The 20,939-nt window shown below is 38.0% G+C and overlaps 1 protein-coding gene across 10 annotated transcripts in view; it reads right to left on the bottom strand.

The window, feature by feature from the left end:
* Window positions 1-20,939, bottom strand: part of LOC123517175 (ubiquitin thioesterase otubain-like) — a 392,577-nt gene that overhangs the window by 189,837 nt on the left and 181,801 nt on the right. For all 10 annotated transcript variants that reach the window (XM_045277169.1, XM_045277172.1, XM_045277171.1 and 7 more), the window contains one exon: window positions 19,614-19,738. In XM_045277169.1, the coding sequence (XP_045133104.1) occupies window positions 19,614-19,738 (125 nt within the window). The remainder of the gene's footprint in view (window positions 1-19,613; window positions 19,739-20,939) is intronic.

Raw genomic sequence — 20,939 nt, 5'->3', positions numbered from 1 at the left:
TATACTAGTCAACGATACTGGTCTATAATTTAGCAGTTCCATTCTACTACCATTCTTATATATAGGCACAATGTCAGCTCTTTTCCACTCTTTCGGGACTAATCCTGTTCGTATGGAGGTTTCCACAATATCAAATATGGGTTCAACAATTGATCCTTACATTCATTTAGCAACCTCCCAGATATGCCATCAGGCCCATTGATTTATTAATATCCAGATTGCTTATAATTTTCCTTACATCTTCCTTAGTAACCATGATGTCCTGCATTTACTTTATTTCCATAGGCCTTCCTCCCATAAAATGCTCCTCCTTTGTAAACACTTTGCAAAAGTTATCGTTCAAAATTTCATCTATATCTCCAGCATCTTCATATACTTCTTCCCCGTTTTTTACCTTTTCTATTGCCTCCCTTTTATTTAGTTTTCCATTTATGAATTTGTAAACATTTTTGGGTTACTATCATAGTTTTCCACCACCCTCTGTTCATATTCCTTCTGTGCTGTTCTCCTTACTTCAGCATATCTATTCCTTGCTGTTTTGTAGACTTCTCTTGATAATACATCACTGTTTTTCTTAAGTTTCTTCCATGCCTTTTCTTTGTTCTTTCTTGCTTCTTCACAATTACTATTAAACCACTGTTTTTTTATTTAAAGTCCTCTTTCTGTGATATGGCACAAACTTTTTTCACAGCAGAGTTATACAAATCCATAAATTTATCGTATTTCAATTGCATATCCCTTTCCTGGTATACCACGAACCAGTCAATTTCATTAAAGAACTCCCTTATATGGTTATAATTTGCCCTATTATAATTTAATTTTTCCTCCCTGCGTTCCACAATCTTATTCATGCTTAATTCCGTATCCAGCTCAAAGCTTAGGACATCATGATCGCTTTTCCCCAAGGGACATTCATACTCAATTTCCTCTTTTAGAGAGATGCCCCTGGTAAATACCAGATCCAACCTTGCTGCAACATCTTGTCCCTGCACCTTGTTGGTGATCTCACCCACTGTGTCATCAAGTTATTTGTTGCTACCTTTAACAATTCTTCTGCCCACTCACCACCATTCACCACTTCGTAGTCTTCCCACACTATTTCTTTGCAATTAAAGTTTCCAAATATCATCACTCTATCCTTTCTGATGAGTTCTTGCTTTATTCTGTCTAGAGTATTTCTCATCACCACTTGGTACTGTTCATATTCCCAAGCAATGGTTCTGGGTGGTATCTATACTGTTATAATATTAATATCCCTCTTGCCATCTGTTATAAGCATACTTATCACTTCCTCTTTTCTCTTACTATAGTTCACCTCCTTCACTATCAGATCTTCCTTAGTAAGAACCATTATACCACCACCTCCTTTATTTCTTCTATCATTTCTCCATATTTTTGTAGTGTTTTACAACAAACCAGTCTAGCTTTGTTTCCACTACACACATTATGTCCGGTTCGTTATTTCTTAGGTAATCCATACATTCTAGCCTCTTAGACAGAAATCCATCTATGTTCGTGTAAGTCACTTTTATTCCATTCCTAGTCTCATTCTTCCATGTAAGGTCTATTCCGTCTGTTTTATCCACCACTTCTTTAGCCTTTCATTTCTCATCTTCCAAAAAAACTTGGTCTTTTCCTCCTCTGCTCTTTCGTCATTCCTCTCCTTCAATGCAGTTACAAGCTCCTTCATTTTCATTCGCTCATCCTGTGACATATTTCTTCTTATGTAAATTGTTTTGGTTTCCTCAGAGTCCTTAGGTTTCCAAGCTCTCCTCAACAAGGCCTCCGCTGCCACCTGAGACTTTAATTTCAATTTTAATGGTCTATTCTTGCCTTCCTCAAAAGCTCCCAATCTCACACTTTCTTCTACCTCAGCATATAGGTCCTCTTCTTCCACAGAGATCTTGTTCAGTAAAGACTTAATCCTGTCATTTTCCTTATCCCTCCTGTCCTGCCAGTTCCTGTTAGTTTCTTCCCTCAATCCTATTATGATCACACATTTTTCTTTTCAGCAATATCTCTCACCACATACTCATTTTCCTTTAGTGCCTTTACCATTTCCTCTCTGCGTAATCCCTTTATTTTCCTCTTCCTGCTTTTTCACTATCTCCCTAAAGGACCTTTGTACCTCCTGATGTTCATGGTTCACTTCTTTCATCCTGGTATCAATTAGATTAAGGCATTCCTCCTTCCTCAAGTCTCCTTCGGATATTTTTATCTCCATTTCCAGGAGTTTAGCCTTTATCTCTTCACATTGATTCCTTAGTTGTTGGTTTTCTTTCTTCATCTCTACTTTTTCCTTCAATAGCTCTTTATTCGCTAACGTTAACAAATATATCTCTTTTTTGAACGAATCATTCTCGGCTAGAACTCTATCCAGTTTTTCTTCTATGGACAAAATGTTTAGGATCTTACTTTCCAGTGCCTGGATTTTTGCATCCATATCTAATTTCTCCAGTCCTTCTGGCGTAGTTATAAAATCTTCAAAGTCTCTGGCTTGTCTAGATGCCATGTTTGTTATCGTCAGCTGATTACGGCCAAAACAATCACCGCCCACACTCTCCTCTCAGGGACCACTCTCCATATCCCTCACTTTCAACACTAGCAACAGTAGGACACTAACTTAGAGTTACCCGGGCCCTGTAACACCATAGGTATTTTCCTTCTTCCAGTCCGCAGCCGGATACGAGCCGTCCTCTCTCAGCAACAGAGACGGTGTGTGTATTACCTAGTTGTTGTATTTACCTAGTTGTAGTTTTACAGGGCCTGTGCTTTATGCTCGTGTGGTCCCGTCTCCATATCTACACTTATTCAATTTTTCTTTAAAACTATGTACACTGATACCACTTCCTCACTCAAACTGTTCCAAGTCTCAACACATCTTTGCGGGAAACTAAATTTTTTAACATCTCTCAGACATCGTCCCTTCCTTAGTTTCTTACTATGCGATCTTGTGCTTCTAAAGCCATATTCTTCTCTCAGGATCAGTTTCTCATTATCCACTTCATCCATTCCGTTAATCAATTTATAAACTTGTATCAGATCCCCTCCCTCTCTTCTCTGCTCCAAGGTTGGTAGATCCATTGCCTTTAGTCTCTCCTCATATGCCATCCCTTTAAATTCTGGAACCATTCTTGTAGACATTTTTGTAGTCTCTAATTTTCTTATGTGTTTCTTTTATGGGAGTCCACACAACCCTGCATATTCCAATCTAGGTCTTATTTTAGTACTTATCAATTTCTTCATCATTTCCTTGTCCATATAGTGAAATGCTACTCCAATATTCCTTAGCAAATTATACGCCTCTCTGAAAATTCTATCAATATGGCTAACCGGTTGATTATTTTCTTCCATTGTCACTCCCAAGTCCTTTTCCTTTTTACTTTTTCTAGTTCTACTCCATCTCCCATCTTATAGATTCCCACTGGTCGTCTTTCACTTTTTCCCATTTCCATGACATGGCTTTTGTCCACATTGAATTCCATCTCCCATTTTTGCTCCATTTCCAGATCTTGTTTAAGTCTTCCTGTAGTATTTCACAATCCTCTTTTGTTTAATGACTCTGCACAGTTTCGCATCGTCCGCAAACAGATTTATGTAGCTGTTCACTCCTCTGGCATGTCATTTATATATACGAGAAAAGTATTGGTGCCAATACTGACCCCTGTGGCACTCCGCTGTCTACTGTTCTCCACTTGACTTCATATCTTTAACTATCGTCCTTATTTCTCTCCCCCTTAAGTAATTCTTCATCCATCTCAATGTGCTTCCTTTTAAGCCACCCTTCTCCTCTAACTTCCATAGTAATCTTTCATGTGGCACTTTATCAAAAGCCTTTTTTAAATCTAAATAAATATAGTCAACCCATCCCTCTCTCTCTTGTACTTTATCAACTATTCTAGAGTAGAAACTCAATAAATTTGTCACACATGACCGACCTTTTCTAAAACCAAATTGGCTATTTGATAATATTTTGTTGTCTTCAAGAAACTCGATCCATTGCTTCTTTACTTTTTCACACATCTTGCATGTTACACTAGTTAGTGATACTGGTCTGTGATTTAAAGGTTCTTCCTTCCTTCCGCTCTTATATATGGGAACCACCTCAGCTCTTTTCCACTCCACTGGCACTGTTCCATTTTCTATTGAGCATTTTATGATGTTGTATATTGGACTTGCTAGTTCTTCCCTACATTCTTTCAGTATTCTGCCTGAGACTTCATCCGGTCCCATTGCCTTTTCCTCATCCAATTCCGTCATCAACTTTTTTATTTCAAGCTTGGTTACTTTAATCTCTTTCATATAGACAGTCTCTCAATTACCCTGTGGTTTTTAAAATTTGGATTCCTTATTAAAGACCTCATGAAATTTACTATTTAACAGTTCTGCCATACTTTTTGGGTCTTCCACCATTCCGTTTTCTCCTTTTAACCTTTCTATTGTTTCTTTTTGTCTTATTTTTCCATTTATGAATCTGTAGAACAATTTTGGTTGTTCCTTACATTTTTCGACAATGTCCTTTTCATAGTTCTTTTCTTCTTCCTTTCTCACCTTAGCATATTCATTTCTTGCTGTTTTGAAGTTTTCCTTATTTTCTGGATTTCTGTTTCTTCTCCACCATTTCCATGCTCCATCTCGTTTCTCCTTTCCCTAGCACATCTTGCATTAAACCAATCTTTCTTTCCTTCTTTTTCGGTCTATATTTCGGAACATATTCCCTGACCCCAGTTTTGTATATTTCCAAAAATAAGTTATATTTCTCTTGAACCGTTAATGAGTTTCCCATCTCCTCCCAGTTTCCGTTTTTAAAATAGTTCTTGAGATTCTCAATATCAGCCTTTCTGTAATTTAATCGGTCTCCTTTGTATGATTCATCCCTATCTTCCTTTCCTTCTTCTATATCCATCTCTAATATTACATGGTCACTCTTTCCCAATGGGCACTTGTATCTTATATCATCGTTAATTGGTATATCCCTTGTAAAAACTAGGTCTAATCTTGCCGGCTCATGGCTTCCTCTGAATCTTGTGTTTTCCTTTACTCTTTGGACCATCAAATTATCTATCATTAGGTTCAGGAATCTATCTCCCAGGCATCTTCCCCATACCACTTTCATAATTTTCCCAGTCTACCTCCTTACAGTTGAAATCTCCTATCAATATCACTTTTCTCCTTTCCTTAATGATTCTTGTAAGACTCCTTATTGTGTCATCTATCATGTCTCTATATTCTTGGTTTGTCCATGAGTTTGTTTTGGTGGCACATATGTTCCAATGATTGTTAACTCCTTTTGTTAATATGCATCTTAACATACAGTATTTCTGATTTTCCTTCCCAAACTCCACTTGATTTACCACTATCTCCTTCCTTAACATCATCATGACTCCTCCTCCTCCTTTACCCACTCTGTCTCTCCTCCATATATTATACCTTTTATCTATGTCTATTTTTATTGCCTCGTTTAACTTTGTTTCCACCAGGCATACAATATCTGGTTCTTCTTTCTTTATGTAATCTCTTAATTCTAATTTACTAGATAAAATCCCATCTATGTTTGTATATGTTTGTGTGTGTGTGTGTGTGTGTGTGTGTATTTACCTAATTGTATTTACCTAATTGTAACATACGGGAAAAGAGCTATGCTCGTGTTGTCCCGTCTCCATATCTATTAATGTCCAGCTTTTCTTAAAATCATGAATATTCCTTGCTGACCACTTCCACGTCTAAACTATTCCATGCTTCCACCCTTCTATGAGGGAAGCTATATTTTTCACATCTCTCCTATAAGTGGCCATTTTAGTTTTTCCCATGCCCTCTCGACATTCTTTCATTCCACATACACAGATCTTCCCTATCCATTTTTCCATGCCAATCATCACTCTGTATATTGCTATCAGGTCTCCCTTTCTCTTCTGTTTTCCAGGGTCGGAAGTTGCAATCTTTTCAGTCTGTCTTCATAAGTCAAATCTCTTAAGTCAGGCACCATTTTGTTGCAGCCCTCTGTACTTTCTCTAGTTTCCTTATGTGTTTCTTTAAGTTCGAGCCCACTGTATTGTTGCATATTCAAGCCTCGGTCTTATCATTGCAGTAATTATTTTCTTCATCATTTCTTCATCTAAATATCTGAACGCCACTCTTATGTTCCTCAATAAGTTCAATACTTCTCCAATTATTTTGTTTATATGTCTCTCTGGCGATAGGTCATTGGTAATTGTCACCCCAAGGTCTTTTTCTTCATGACTGGTTTTATGTCTTCATTTCCTATCTTGTACATACTCCTGATTCTTCTTTCACTCTTGCCAAACTCTATTTTCTTGCATTTTGTCGTGTTGAACTCCATTTGCCATGTACAGCTCCATTTCCATATTCTGTCCAAGTCTTCCTGGAGTAGTTCGCAATCTTTGTCACATCTCACTTTTCTTAACAATTTTGCATCGTCTGCAAATAGGCTCACATAACTGGACATCCCATCCACCATGTCATTTATGTAGACCGCGAACATTACTGGTGCCAACACTGATCCCTGTGGAACTCCACTCTCCACCAAGCCCCATTCTGATGGTCTGTCCTTAATTATTGTTCTCATTTCTCTTCCTACCAAAAAGTCTTCCATCCATTTTAGTAAACTGCCATGCACTCCTCCTACCATTTCAAGTTTCCAGATCAGTCTCCGGTGTGTGTGTGTGTGTGTGTGTGTGTGTGTGTGTGTGTGTGTGTGTGTGTGTGTGTGTGTGTGTGTCACCTCTTGCCTGTCACCCAGCCAGTCTTCCCCATTATGGAGCGAACTCAGAGCTCATAGACCGAACTTTGGGTAGGACTGAGACCACATCAACACACAACACACACCGGGAAAACGATGCCACAACCCCTCGACTTACATCCCGTACCTATTTACTGCTAAGTGAACAGGGGCCACACATTAAGAGGCTTGCCCATTTGCCTCGCCGCTTACCAGGACTCAAACACAGCCCTCTCGATTGTGAGTCGAGCGTGATAACCACTACACTACGTGTATTTACCTAGTTGTACTTTTACAGGGCCTGGACTTTATGCTTGTGTGGCCCGGTCTCCATATCTACACTTATCCAACCTTACTTGAAAACTATGCACACTCGTTGCAGACACTACTTCTTCATTCAAACTGTTCCACGTCTCAACACATCTTTGCGGGAAACTATACTTTTTAATATCTCTTACACATCTTCCATTCCTCAGCTTCTTACTATGCGATCTTGTGCTTCGATTGGCATATTCTTCTCTCAGGATCAGATACTCATTGTCCACTTGGTCCATTCCGTTTATCAATTTATAAACTTGTATAAGATCCCCTCTCTCCCTTCTCTGTTCCAATGTTAGAAGATCCATAGCCTTTACTTTCTCCTCATATGTCATCCCTTCAACTTCTGGGACCATTCTTGTAGCCATTTTTTTGTAGTCTCTCCAGCTTCCTTATGTGTTTGTTTTTGTAGGGGGTCCACACTACTCCTGCATATTCCAATCTGGGACTTATTATAGTACTTATCAATTTCTTCATCATTTCTTTGTCAATGTAGTGAAATGCTATTCCAATATTCCTTAGCAAATTGTGTCTCTCTCTGAAAATTCTATCAATATGGCTTGCCGGTTGATTATTTTCTTCCATCATCACTCCCAAATACTTTTCCTTTTTTAATTTCTCCAGTTCGACTCCATCTCCAATCTTATAGATTCCCACTGGTCGTCTTTCACTCTTTCCCATTTCCATGACATGGCTTTTGTCCACATTGAATTCCATCTCCCACTTTTTACTCCATTCCCAGATCTTATTTAAGTCTTCTTGCAGTATTTCACAATCCTCTTTTTGCTTTATAACTCTGCACAGTTTCACAACGTCCGCAAACAGATTTATGTAGCTCTTCACTCCTTCTGGCATGTCATTTATATAGATAAGGAAAAGTACTGGCGCCAATACTGACCCCTGTGGCACTCCGCTTTCTACTGCTCTCCACTTGGACTTCATATCTTTGACTACCATCCTTATTTCTCTCCACATCAAATAATTTTCCGTCCATCTCAATGTGTTTCCTTTTAAGTCACCCTTCTCCTCTAATTTCCACAGTAACCTTGCATGTGGCATTTTATCAAATGCCTATTTTAAATCCAAGTAAATACAATCAACCCATCCCTATCTCTCTTGTACCCTATCAACTATTCTAGAGTAGAAACTTAGTAAATTTTTTACACACGAACGACCTTTTCTAAAGCCAAATTGGCTATTTGATAGTAATTTGTTGTCTTCAAGGAACTTGATCCATTGTTTCTTTATTACTTTTTCACACATCTTACATATAACACTACTTAGTGATACTGGTCTGTAATTTAGAGGTTCTTCCTTCCTTCCGCTCTTATATATGGGAAACACCTCAGCTCTTTTCCATTCCACTTCTTCCATTTTCTATATTGTTGTATATAGGACTTGCTAGTTCTTCCCTACATCCTTTCAGTATTCTGCCTGAACCTTCATCTGATCCCATTGCCTTTTCTTCATTGAATTCCTTCATTACTTCTTTTATTTTAAGCTTAGTTATTTTAATCTCTTCCATATAGATGGTCTCTCTATTACCCTGTGGTCCTTCAAATTTGGATTCCTTAGTAAAGATCTCCTGGAACTTATTATTTAACAGTTCTGCCATACTTTTTCGGGTCTTCCACCATCCCTTTTTCTCCTTTTAACCTTTCTATTGTTTCTTTTTGTCTTATTTTTCCGTTTATGAATCTGTAGAACAATTTTGGTTGCTCCTTACATTTTTCGACTATGTCCTTTTCATAGATCCTCTCCTCTTCCTTCCTCACTTTAACATATTCATTTCTTGCTATCTTGAAGTTTACCTTATTTACTGCATTTCTATTTCTCCTCCACCTTTTCCATTCTCCATCCCTTTTCTCCTTTGCTCTGGCACACTTTGCATTAAACCAATCTTTCTTTACTTCTTCCTTAGGTCTATATTTCAGGACATATTCCCTGACTCCTGTTTTGTATATTTCCAAAAATACGTTATATTTCTCTTGCACTCCCTCAGAGTTTTCTATTTCCTCCCAGTTAGCGTATTTGAAATAGTTCTTCAGATTCTCAATGTCAGCCTTCTATAATTTAATCGGTCTCCTTTGTATGATTCATCTCTATCTTCTTTTCCCTCTTCTATATCCATTTCTAATATTACATGATCACTCTTTCCCAATGGGCACTTATATCTTATATCTTCATTTTTTTGTATACCTCCTGTAAAAACCAGGCGTAATCTTGCCGGCTCATCATTTCCTCTGAATCTTGTGTTTTCCTTTACTCTTTGGCCCATCATATTATCTATCATTAGGTTTAGGAATCTTTCTCCCTAGGCTTCTTCCCCCATACCACTTTCACAATTTTCCCAGTCCACTTCTTTACAGTTGAAATCTCCTACTAATATCACTTTTTTCCTTTCTTTAACGATTCTCGTTAGACTCCCTATTGTGTCATCTATCGTGTCTTTATATTCTTGATTGGTCCATGAATTTGTTTTTGGTGGCACATATGTTACAATGATTGTTAACTCTTTTTTATTAATATGCATCTTAACATACAGTACTTCTGCTTTTCCTTCTCCACATTCCACTTGGTTTACCACCATCTCCTTCCTTGACATTATCATGACTTCTCCTCCTCCTTTACCCCCTGTGTCTCCTCCATACATTATACCTATTATCCAAGTCTATTTTGTTTGCCTCATTTAGTTTTGTTTCAGCTAGGCATACAATATCTGGATTTTCTTTCTTTATGTAATCTCTTAATTTTAATTTACTTGATAAAACCCCATCTATGTTCATATACATCATTTTTAGCCTCTTGCCTTTATCACTTTTAGTTAAACTTGTTCCACTTTTTCTTCTTCCTTCTCTTTTATATAGCATTTCCTTATCCTGTCTCCTAGAATTCTCCAAAAAAAATGCCTTTTTTTCCTCTTCTGACCTTTCCTTATTCTTTTCCCTTACTGCTGCCACCAGTTCATTGTATCTCTTTCTTTCTTCCTCATTTCTATTTTTCTTTATATATATATCCTTGCAACCTTCTGTTTCTCTGAGTTTAGTTGTTCTATATAATATTTCATCTGTTGCTGCTTGTGATTTTAGTAGTATTTTAATTGGTCTCGTTTTTCCTTCTTGATATTGTCCTATTCTGTTTATTTCTTCTACTTCTTCTTCTTCTAAATTCTACCTATCTTTGTCATTTAGATTTTTTAGTAGGTCTTTGACTGATTTAATTTCTTCTTTTTCTATTCTTGGTCTATATTTTATATTTTTTTCTTTTAATCCAAATACGATTACACTCTTCTTTTTTCCCGCAATTTCTCTAACTAGATTTTCTTTTGTCTTGAGGACTCCTACCATTTTGTTTGTCATATTTTCATCTCTTTCTTTTAGTTGTTCTTGAATCACCTCCTGAAAATCATCCTTATCTTTCTTATCTTGGACTCTCCATGCTTGTACTTCTTTTTTAATCACGTTCTGTACTCTTTCCTCTTCTTTGTTTACTAGATCTTTCGGCTTCTCTTTTTCTTTCTTGGCTTTACCAAGTCTTTCTTCCATCTGCTTCTTATCGTTAGCTATTTCCTTTTTCAGTTCTTCGTTTTCCGCTCTTAGTCTAGCTTTGTTTTCTTCCACTTTTTTTATCCTTTCTCTCAGTTTTTAAAATTCTTTTTCCTGTTCTTCATTCTTTCATTCCCATACTCTCCTTTATCCATTGATCTAATTTACGCTCAATAGTCAACACTCTCTTAAATAGTGAAGTATTCGCCATATCAAAACCTTCGAATGTGCTTACTCCCTCATCAACATAGTTATCATCATCTTTCATTCTTTCCCTAGTCTCATACCTGCATTTAGATGGAATCTCTTCTTTACTCATGATTCTCTAATACTTGATTTCATGAAAAACGAGTCTACACTACTCGCCCAGGCCCCTGCAAATACTATACAACAGGTAGTGAAGATCAGCTGAGAGCGACACCACTACGTCCTTCCTTGACCGTGTCTGGTGTGTGTGTGTGTTTGTGTGTATTTACCTTGTTGTATTTACCTAGTTGTAGTTTTATAGAGCCTGGGCTTTATGCTCGTGTGGCCCCATCTCCATATCTACACTTATCCAATCTTACTTTAAAAGTATGCAAACTCGTTGCAGACACTACTTCTTCATTTTAAACTGTTCCACGTCTCAATACATCTTTGTGGGAAACTATATTTTTTAACATCTCTCAGACATCTTCCTTTTCTCAGCTTTTTACTATGCAATCTTGTGCTTCGGATGTCATATTCTACTCTCAGGATCATTTTCTCATTATCCACTTGGTCAATTCCGTTGATCAATTTATAAACTTGTATCAGATCTCCTCTCTCCCTTCTTTGTTTCAGGGTTGGTAGATCCATAGCCTTTAGTCTCTCCTCATATGTCATCCCTTCAAATTCTGGAACCATTCATAGCTATTTTTTGTAGTGTCTCCAACTTCCTTATGTGTTTCTTTTAATGAGGGGTCCACACTACTCCTGCATATTCCAATCTGGGTCTTATTATAGTACTTATCAATTTCTTCATCATTTCTTTGTCCATGTAGTGAAATGCTACTCCAAAATTCCTTAGCAAATTATATGTCTCTTTAAAAATTCTATCAATATGGCTTACCGGTTGATTGTTTTCTTCCATCGTCACTCCTAAGTCCTTTTCCTTTTTGACTTTCTCCAGTTCTACTCCATCTCCCATCTTATAGATTCCCACAGGTTGTCTTTCACTCTTTCCCATTTCCATGACATGGCTTTTGTTCACATTGAATTCCATTTCCCACTTCTTACTCCATTCCCAGATCTTATTTAGGTTTTCTTGCATTATTTCACAATCCTCCTTTTGCTTTATAACTCTGCACAGTTTCGTATCATCCGCAAACAAATTTATGTAGCTGTTCACTCCTTCTGGCATGTCTTTAATATAAATGAAGAAAAGTATTGGTGCCAATAGTGACCCCTGTGGCACTCCGCTTTCTACTGCTCTCCACTTGGACTTCATATCTTTAACTACCGTCATTATTTCTCTTCCCCTCAAATAATTTTCTATCCATCTCAATTTGCTTCCTTTTAAGCCACCCTTCTCCTCTAACTTCCATAGTAATCTTGCATGTGGCACCTTGTCAAATGCCTTTTTTAAATCCAAATAAATACAGACAACACATCCCTCTATCTCTTGTACTCTATCAACTATTCTAGAATAGAAACTCAATAAATTAGTTACGCATGACCGTCTTTTTCTAAAACCAAATTGGCTATTTGATATTAATTTGTCGTCTTCAAGGAACTCAATCCGTTGTTTTTTTATTATTCTTTCACACATCTTGCATATTACAATAGTTAGTGATATCGGTCTGTAATTTAAGGGTTCTTCCTTCCTTCTGCTCTTATATATGGGAACCACCTCAGCTCTTTTCCATTCTACTGGCACTGTTCCATTTTCTATTGAGCATTTTATGATGTTCTATATAGGACTTGCTAGTTCTTCCCTACATTCTTTCAGTATTCTGCCTGAGACTTCATCCAGTCCCATTGCCTTCTCTTCATCAAGTTTCTTCATTAACTCTTTTATTTCAAGCTTGGTTACTTTAATCTCTTTCATATAGACTGTCTCTCTATTACCCTGTGGGGTTTTAAATTTTGATTCCTTAGTAAAGACCTCCTGGAAGTTATTATTTAATAGTTCTATCATACCTTTTGGGTCTTCCACCATCCCATTCTCTCCTTTTAACCTTACTATTGTTTCTTTTTGCCTAATTTTGCCATTTATGAATCTGTAGAACAATTTCGGTTGCTCCTTATATTTTTCCAGAATGTCCTTTTCAAAGTTCTTTTCCTCTTCCTTCCTCACCTTAACATATTCATTTCTCGCTGCCTTGAAAGTTTACCTTATTTACTGGATTTCTATTTCTCCTCCACCTTTTCCATGCTCCATCTCTTTTCTCCTTTGCCCTAGCACACCTTGCATTAAAGCAATCCTTCTTTCCTTCTTCTTTAGGTCTATATTTTGGGACATATTCCCTGACTCCTGTTTTGTATATTTCCAAAAATAAGTTATACTTCTCTTGCATCGTCTCTGAGTTTTCCATCTCCTCCTAGTTTATGTTTTTAAAATAGTTCTTGAGATTCTCAATAATAGCCTTTCTGTAATTTAATCGGTCTCCTTTGCATGAATCGTCTCTATCTTCCTTTCCCTCTTCTATATCTATTTCTAATATTATATGGTTACTCTTTCCCAATGGGCACTTATACCTTATATCATCATTCATTTGTATACCTATTGTAAAAACTAGGTCCAATCTCGCCGGCTCGTCGTTTCCTATGAATCTTGTGCATTCCTTTACTCTCTGGTTCATCTTATTGTCTATCATTAGATTCAGGAATCTTTCTCCACAGGCTTCTTCCCCCATACCACTTTCATAATTTTCCCAGCCCACTTCTTTACAGTTGAAATCTCCTACTAATATCACTTTTCTCCTTTCTTTAACGGTTCTCATTAGACTCCTTATTGAGTCATATATCATGTCTTTATATTCTTTAATGGTCCATGAATTTGTTTTTGGAGGCACATATGTTACAATGATTGTTAACTCTTTTTTATTAATATGCATTTTAACATACAGTACTTCTGCTTTTCCTTCCCCACATTCCACTTGGTTTATCACTATCTCCTTCCTTAACATTATCATGACTCCTCCTCCTCCTTTACCCCCTCTGGCTCTTCTCCATACATCATACCTATTATCTAAGTCTATTTTGATTGCTTCATTTAGTGTTGTTTCAGCCAGGCATACAATATCCGGATTTTCTTTCTTTATGTAATCTCTTAATTCTAATCTATTTGATAAAACCCCGTCTATGTTTGTATACATAATTTTTAGTCTCCTTCCTTTATCATTTTTAGTTAAACTTGTTCCACTCTTTTCTCTTCCTTCTCGTTTATATACCATTTCCTTATCCTGTCTCCTAGAATTCTCCAAAAAATTGCCTTTTTTTCCTGTTCTGCCCTTCCATTATTTTTTTCCCTTACTGCTGCCGCCAATTCGTTGTATCTCTTCCTTTCTTCCTCATTTCTATTTTTCTTTATATAGATATTCTTGCAGCCTTCTGTTTCTCTGAGTTTTGTTGTTCTATATAATATTTCTTCTGTTGTTGCTTGTGATTTTAGTAGTATTTTAATTAGTCTCGTTTTTCCTTATTGATATGGTCCCATTCTGTTTATTTCTTATACTTCCTCTTCTAAGTTTTGCCTATCTTCGTCGTTTAGATTTTTTAGTAGGTCTTTGACTGATTTCATTTCCTCTTTTTTCTTTCTTGGTCTGTATTTTATATTTTTTTCTTTTATACCAAATACAATTATACTCTTCTTTTTTCTGCAATATCTCTAACTAGATTTTCTTTTGTCTTGAGGACTCCTATCATTTTGTTTGTCATATTTTCTTCTTTTTCTTTTAGTTGTTCTTGAATCACCTCCTGAAAATCAGCCTTATCTTTCTTATCTTGGACTCTCTATGCTTGTACAGGCAACCCCGGCTTAACAAAGGGGTTACGTTCCTAAAAAACACTTCGTTAAGCGAAACTTCGTTAAGCGAACTGATTATAACAAGTTTAACCCCTGATTTGAACTTCCATTGAGAGTAAGCAAAGCGAGAGTGCATCATAGTACAGTAAAAGGTTTAATGAAAGTAAAAATTATGAAGTTAAACATTTAGGTAGTTTAATTAAAGTCATTATAATGTACACTAATGTATGTATGTACATAACTTTATAATGTTGATAATCTTAACTTTATGAAGGGAGGGAGAGTGAAACGGGAAATACAATAACCGGCATCCTGTGGAATGTAAACAAAGTGCTCATCATGGTACCATATACAAAACTTATGTACCATATTTTCACAAGGCTTTCCATTTTATCCATTGTAGAGTCACGAGTTCAGGTGGTTCTTTTAGCTTTCAAGGAAGATGCGGTCTCACCAGCCTTCTTAATAGAGTCTGCTGACTTGAAAATAGTAGACAGTAGATGGAGTCAAGATGGTGGCAAGCAATGTTATTAGTTTTCTGGCCTCTCTCTTGTCTATGAATAATACCCAGCTTCACTTCGAGAGTAAGACACTTCCTGGTCTTCTTAGGAACGTTAGGCCACATTGCAGGGCGTTTTGGTGTTAAGTTGAACTAGGGAAGATGAGCTGCTGGTGACGCTGTTATGTTTTGACTGGGGAGTGAGTGGTGCACGTGATCTTGATCTTGATCTTGATGCTACAGAATTTCTTCTGAGTCAGGCCTTTGTATCGGCAGTGCCTGTGTTGTCCACGAGAGGCTTGATCTTGATCTTTATTCTACAGGTGTCTCAGGATTTCTCCTGAGGCAGGCCTTAGTACCAGCAGCTCCTGGTGTATTCAAAAGCCTGTCAGCTTGTATGATACGGTGGGGCTTTCAAATTTGGAAAAAATTACCTGGATAAAACTTCGTTTAAGCAAGTTTGGTGTTCGTTAAACGAGCAAATGGTAGTAAAACGAAACCTTCGTTGTAGCGAATTTTTTTTTTTTTTTTTTTTTTTTACATTACAAGGGCACTGGCCAAGGGCAAACAAAGTGTTGGAAAAAAAAAAATCCCGCTGGTTGCCAGGCCCTGTTAAGAAGAAAGGAGAAAGAGAAAAAACAAAAAAAATCTAAAAGGAGGGTCCAGTTAACGTAAGAGGTGTCTTGACACTCCTCTTTTGAAAGAGTTTAAGTCATAGGCAGGTGGAAATACAGACACAGGTAGAGAGTTCCAGAGTTTACCAGTGTAGGGAATGAAGGAGTGAAGATACTGGTTAACTCTTGCATTAGGAAGATGGACAGAATAGGGATGAGAAGAAGTAGAGAGTCTTGTGCAGCGAGGCCGCAGGAGGGGGGAAGGCATGCAGTTAGCAAGTTCAGAAGAGCAGACAGCATGAAAACAGCGGTAGAAGACAGATAAAGATGCAACATTGCGGCGGTGACTTAAAGAATCAAGACAGTCAGTTAGAGGAGAAGAGTTGATAAGACGAAAAGCTTTAGATTCCACCTTGTTTAGTAAAGCTGTGTGTGGATCCCCCCCAGACATGAGAGCCATACTCCATACACGGGCGGATAAGGCCCTGTACAGAGCAAGCAGCTGGGAGGGAGAGAAAATGGACGAAGACGCCATAGGACACCTAACTTCTTGGAAGCTGATTTAGCAAGAGTAGAGATGTGAAATTTCCAGTTTAGATTTTAGTGAAGGATAGACCGAGTGTGTTTAATGTAGAGGAGAGGGAAGTTGAGTGTTATTGAAGAAGAGAGGATAGTTGTCTGGAAGGTTATGTCGAGTAGATAGTTGTAGAAATTGAGTTTTTGAGGCATTGAACAAAACCAGGTTTTCTCTGCCCCAATCAGAAACAAGTGAAAGATCAGAAGTTAGGCGTCCTATAGCATCTCGCCTTGAGTCATTTAATTGTTGTTGGGTTGGGCGTCTGTTGAACGCTGTTGAATAATGCAGGTGGTATCATCAGCATAGGAGTGGATAGGGCATTGAGTCAGATTTAGGAGATCATTGATGAATAATAGAAAGAGAGTGGGTGATAGGACAGAACCCTGTGGAACACCACTGTTGATAGTTTTAGAGGAAGAACAGTGACCGTCTACTACAGCAGCAATAGAACAATCGGAAAGGAAACTGGAGATGAAGGTACAGAGAGAAGGATAGAATCCGTAGGAGGGTAGTTTAGAAATTAAAGATTTGTGCCAGACTCTATCGAAGGCTTTCGATATGTCAAGGCCGACAGCAAAGGTTTCACCGAAGTCCCTAAAAGAGGATGACCAAGATTCAGTTAGGAAAGTAAGAAGATCACCAGTAGATCTGCCTTTACGGAAACCATACTGGCAATCAGAGAGAAGGTTGTGAGCTGATAGATGCCTCATTATCTTCCTATTAAGGATAGACTCAAAGGCTTTAGAAAGGCAGGAAATCAAAGCTATAAGGCGGTAGTTAGAAGGATTGGAGTGGTCACCTTTTTTAGGGACAGGTTGAATGTGAGCAAACTTCTAGCAAGAAGGATAAATAGAAGTAGAGAGACACAGATGAAAGAGTTTGACCAGGCAGTGAGCGAGTTCGGAAGCACAGTTTTTGAGAACAACAGGAGGGACTCCATCCGGACCGTAAGCCTTCCGAGAATCAAGGCCAGAGAGGGCCAGGAAAACGTCTTTATAAAGAATTTTAATTTTAGGGATGAAGTAGTCAGAGGGTGGAGGAGTAGGAGGAATATGCCCAGAATCATCCAAAGTTGAGTTGGTAGCAAAGGTTTGAGCGAAGAGTTCAGCTTTAGAAAAGAAGAGACAGCTGTAGAGCCATCTGGATGAAGTAAAGGAGGGAAAGACGAAGAAGTAAAGTTGTTAGAGATATTATTGGCTAGATGCCAGAAATCTCGAGAGGAGTTAGAATTGGAAAGACTTTGACATTTTCTATTGATGAAAGAGTTTTTAGTAAGTTGGAGAATATATTTGGCATGATTACGGGCAGAAATATATAGGGCATGAGTTTCAGCAGTTGGATGGCTACGGAACCGTTTGTGAGCCGCCTCTATCATTGACAGCACGAGAACAAGCAGAGTTAAACCAAGGCTTTTTAGCTTTAGGGTTAGAGAAAGTATGAGGTATGTATAGCTCCATGCCAGAGATAATCACCTCTCTTATGCGCTCGGCACAAAGAGAAGGATCTCTGACATGAAAACAATAATCATCCCAAGGGAAATCAGAATAGTACTGCCTTAGTTCCTCCCACTTAGCAGAGTTAAAATGCCAGAAGCACCTCCGCTTAGGCGGGTCCTGAGTCTGCACTGGAGTGATAGAACAGGTAACGGAAATTAGATTGTGGTCGGAGGAGCCCAACGGAGAGGAAAGTTTAACAGAGTAAGCAGAAGGGTTGGAGGTTAGGAAAAGATCAAGAATGTTGGGCGTGTCTCCAAGGCGGTCAGGAATACGGGTAGGGAACTGCACTAGCTGCTCTAGGTCATGAAGGATAGCAAAGTTGAAGGTTTGTTCACCAGGTTGGTCAGTGAACCTTCGTTACTGTACTTCTTTTTTAATGACGTTCTGTACTCTTTCCTCTTCTTTGTTTACTAGATCTTTCAGCTTTTCTTTTTCTTTCTCGGCTTTACTGAGCCCTTCTTCCATCTGCTTCTTGTAGTTAGCTACTTCCTTTTTCAGTTCTTCATTTTCCACTCTTAGCCTAGGTTCGTTTTCTTCCACTTTTTTTATCCTTTCTCTCAATTTTTTAAACTTTTTTCTGTTCTTCGTTCTTTTTCATTCCCATACTCTCCTTTATCCATTTATCTAGTTTACGTTCAATAGTCAACACTCTCTTAACCCGTACAGCGTCAGCAGATCTGAGACTTTGTGATTTCGCCAGTGCTGGCCACATCATAGATTTATTTTTTTATTTGTTAAACCAGTCTTAAATGATGTGAAACAAATGAAAATGACAGTCATTCCTCCCAGAACTGACTGGAAGTGGTATTAATTGGTGCGAGATGTTTTGCGCTAAGGTTAGCGACTTAGCAAAGCCTTATGTGACTAGTTTATTCGCTTCCTCGTTTCTCACCAGTCGATCCCCGAGTTGGACACATGCATAATATCGTTCCTGAGTTGAAAGAAAAACAACATGTCATGTTTTGCTGTTTGGGAGTGCTTGTGGCTAAAAATAGACACGAGATATCGCGAAGGAGTGTTGCCTTTCGTGGTGCAAATATTTTCCGAGTAATATGTACTTGTATTTCCTTATAACAAAGCGATTGGAAAATTCTTATTTATGTCATACAAAGTTTTCACTACCACAATACAACAGTTACCAAAAACATCTGAAATGGTAAGAGTAAGTAATGGAAATTACGCTGCGTTCATATTAGCAGAGTTGAGGCGTCAGTCTCCCGCTACACCGAGCTGAAGGCAGCAGAAACTGCTAAAGTTCAGATATGTAATAAATAAATACAGGAAGCATTCATGTTAGCAGGGACGAGGAGGCAGCATGAGCAATGTCTACAGTGCATGATGGCAGTATAATGGTAAGTTTTGAGGACGCAATGCCTCCGAAAACACGAGGAAGCTCGCCGATGTATCTCATACGTCTCTGACGCCCGGTTCGCTCAGAGTAGCCGACGTATCTCGTACGTCTCTGACGCTGTACAGGTTAAGTAGTGAAGTATTCGCCATATCGAAACCTTCAAATGCGCTCTCTCCCTTATCAACATAGTCATCATCTTCTTTCATTCTTTCCCTAGTCTCATACATGCATTTTGATGGAATCTCTTCTTTACTCATGATTCTTTAACAGTTGATTTCATGAAAAACTAATCCACACTACTTGCCCAGGCCACTGTAAATACTATACAATAGGTAGTGAAGATCAGCTGATTGTCTGAGCGATGCCAGTGCGTCCTTCCTCGACCGCGTCGTGTGTATTTACCTAGTTGTAGTTTTACAGGGCCTGGGCTTTATGCTCGTGTGGTCCCGTCTCCATGTGTGTGTGTGTGCACTGTTCAATACTCACCTAACTAATTCATCCCTGTGATGAATGCAATACTCAAGGTAAGCAAATATAAAGCCTCTCAGGAAACAGTTGCCATCTGGTCTTGTTCGCCGCACATTTGAAAACTTTGGAAGAAGAGTTTTGACCTGAAAAAAATTATAAAAATCAATCAATAATTTAAATAAAATAAATGAATAAATACAGAAAGAAATAATAATGATACTAATAATAATAATAAAATAATAATAATAATTAAATAATAAGTAAAGAAAAAACAAAAAATATCATAAATATCAAACACAATCATTAATCAATACAAAACTTTTCTTCTTTGTCAAATTTTTCAACTCTGTTCATCAATATCTCCCTATCCTTCCTACTGGAAGTTAGCCTATATTCAATCTAATTCTGAGGACAACATCTCCAGTTGTTTGAGCTACTCACTTTATCATCATTTTCTTAAAACATTCTGATAGTTTTCCTGACAGTAGCAGATGGGATGAGTCTGAAGTATGAAGTTTCTCCATCATATGCCCTTCTCCTCTGAAAGATTTTTTTTTTCTTTTCTTTTTCAGAATGACCTTCCATCAGGTGGCTGTACATTATCATAGGTGGTGAAATCACCTCATTTCCATACCTCAATCCAAAAGTTTGGATTTCTTACCTTTCCAGAGATGCTGAATCTATCCTCAACAGGTGTCTCTCAGATCATAGTCTTCTATTTGATCACTGGTATGGATTCAGTAAACATTTTTTTTTTTTATGTAGGAGAGAGGGCCAACCAAGGAAAAAAAAAAATAAAATAAAAAAAAAGCCCACTTGGGTGCCGATTCCCTTGAAGATAAGTATAGGGTTAGCCAAAATTAGGAAGCAAATGTCGTGATACCTCCCTCTTAAAAGAAGACAAGTCATAGGAAGGCGGAAGTACAGAAGCAGGTAGGGAGTTCCAGAGTTTACCATTGAAAGGTATGAATGATGGAGAGTACTGGTTAACTCTTGCATTAAAGAGTTGGACAAAATAGGGATGAGAGGAAAAAGAAACCCTTGTGCAGTGAGACCACAGGAGGAGGAGAGGCATGCAGTTAGCAAGATCTATAGAGCAGCTAGCATGAAAATAGCGATATAAGATACAAATAGATGCAACATTTCGGTGGTGAGAAAGAGGCTGAAGACAGTCAGTCAGAAGAGGGGAGTTGATGAAACAAAAACCTTTGATTCCACCCTATCTAATAAAACTGAGTGGAACCCGCCCAGACATGCGAAGAGTACTCCATACAGGGGCAGATAAGGCCCTTGTACAGAGTTAGCAGTTGGAGGGGCGAGAAAAACTGGTGGAGAGCGGAGACG

This window comes from Portunus trituberculatus, chromosome 41, assembly GCF_017591435.1.
Source record: "Portunus trituberculatus isolate SZX2019 chromosome 41, ASM1759143v1, whole genome shotgun sequence".
In the NCBI taxonomy this organism is placed as follows: domain Eukaryota; kingdom Metazoa; phylum Arthropoda; class Malacostraca; order Decapoda; family Portunidae; genus Portunus; species Portunus trituberculatus.
The sequence above is the reverse complement of the archived record's forward strand: the minus strand, read 5'-3'. Positions and strand labels throughout refer to the sequence as shown.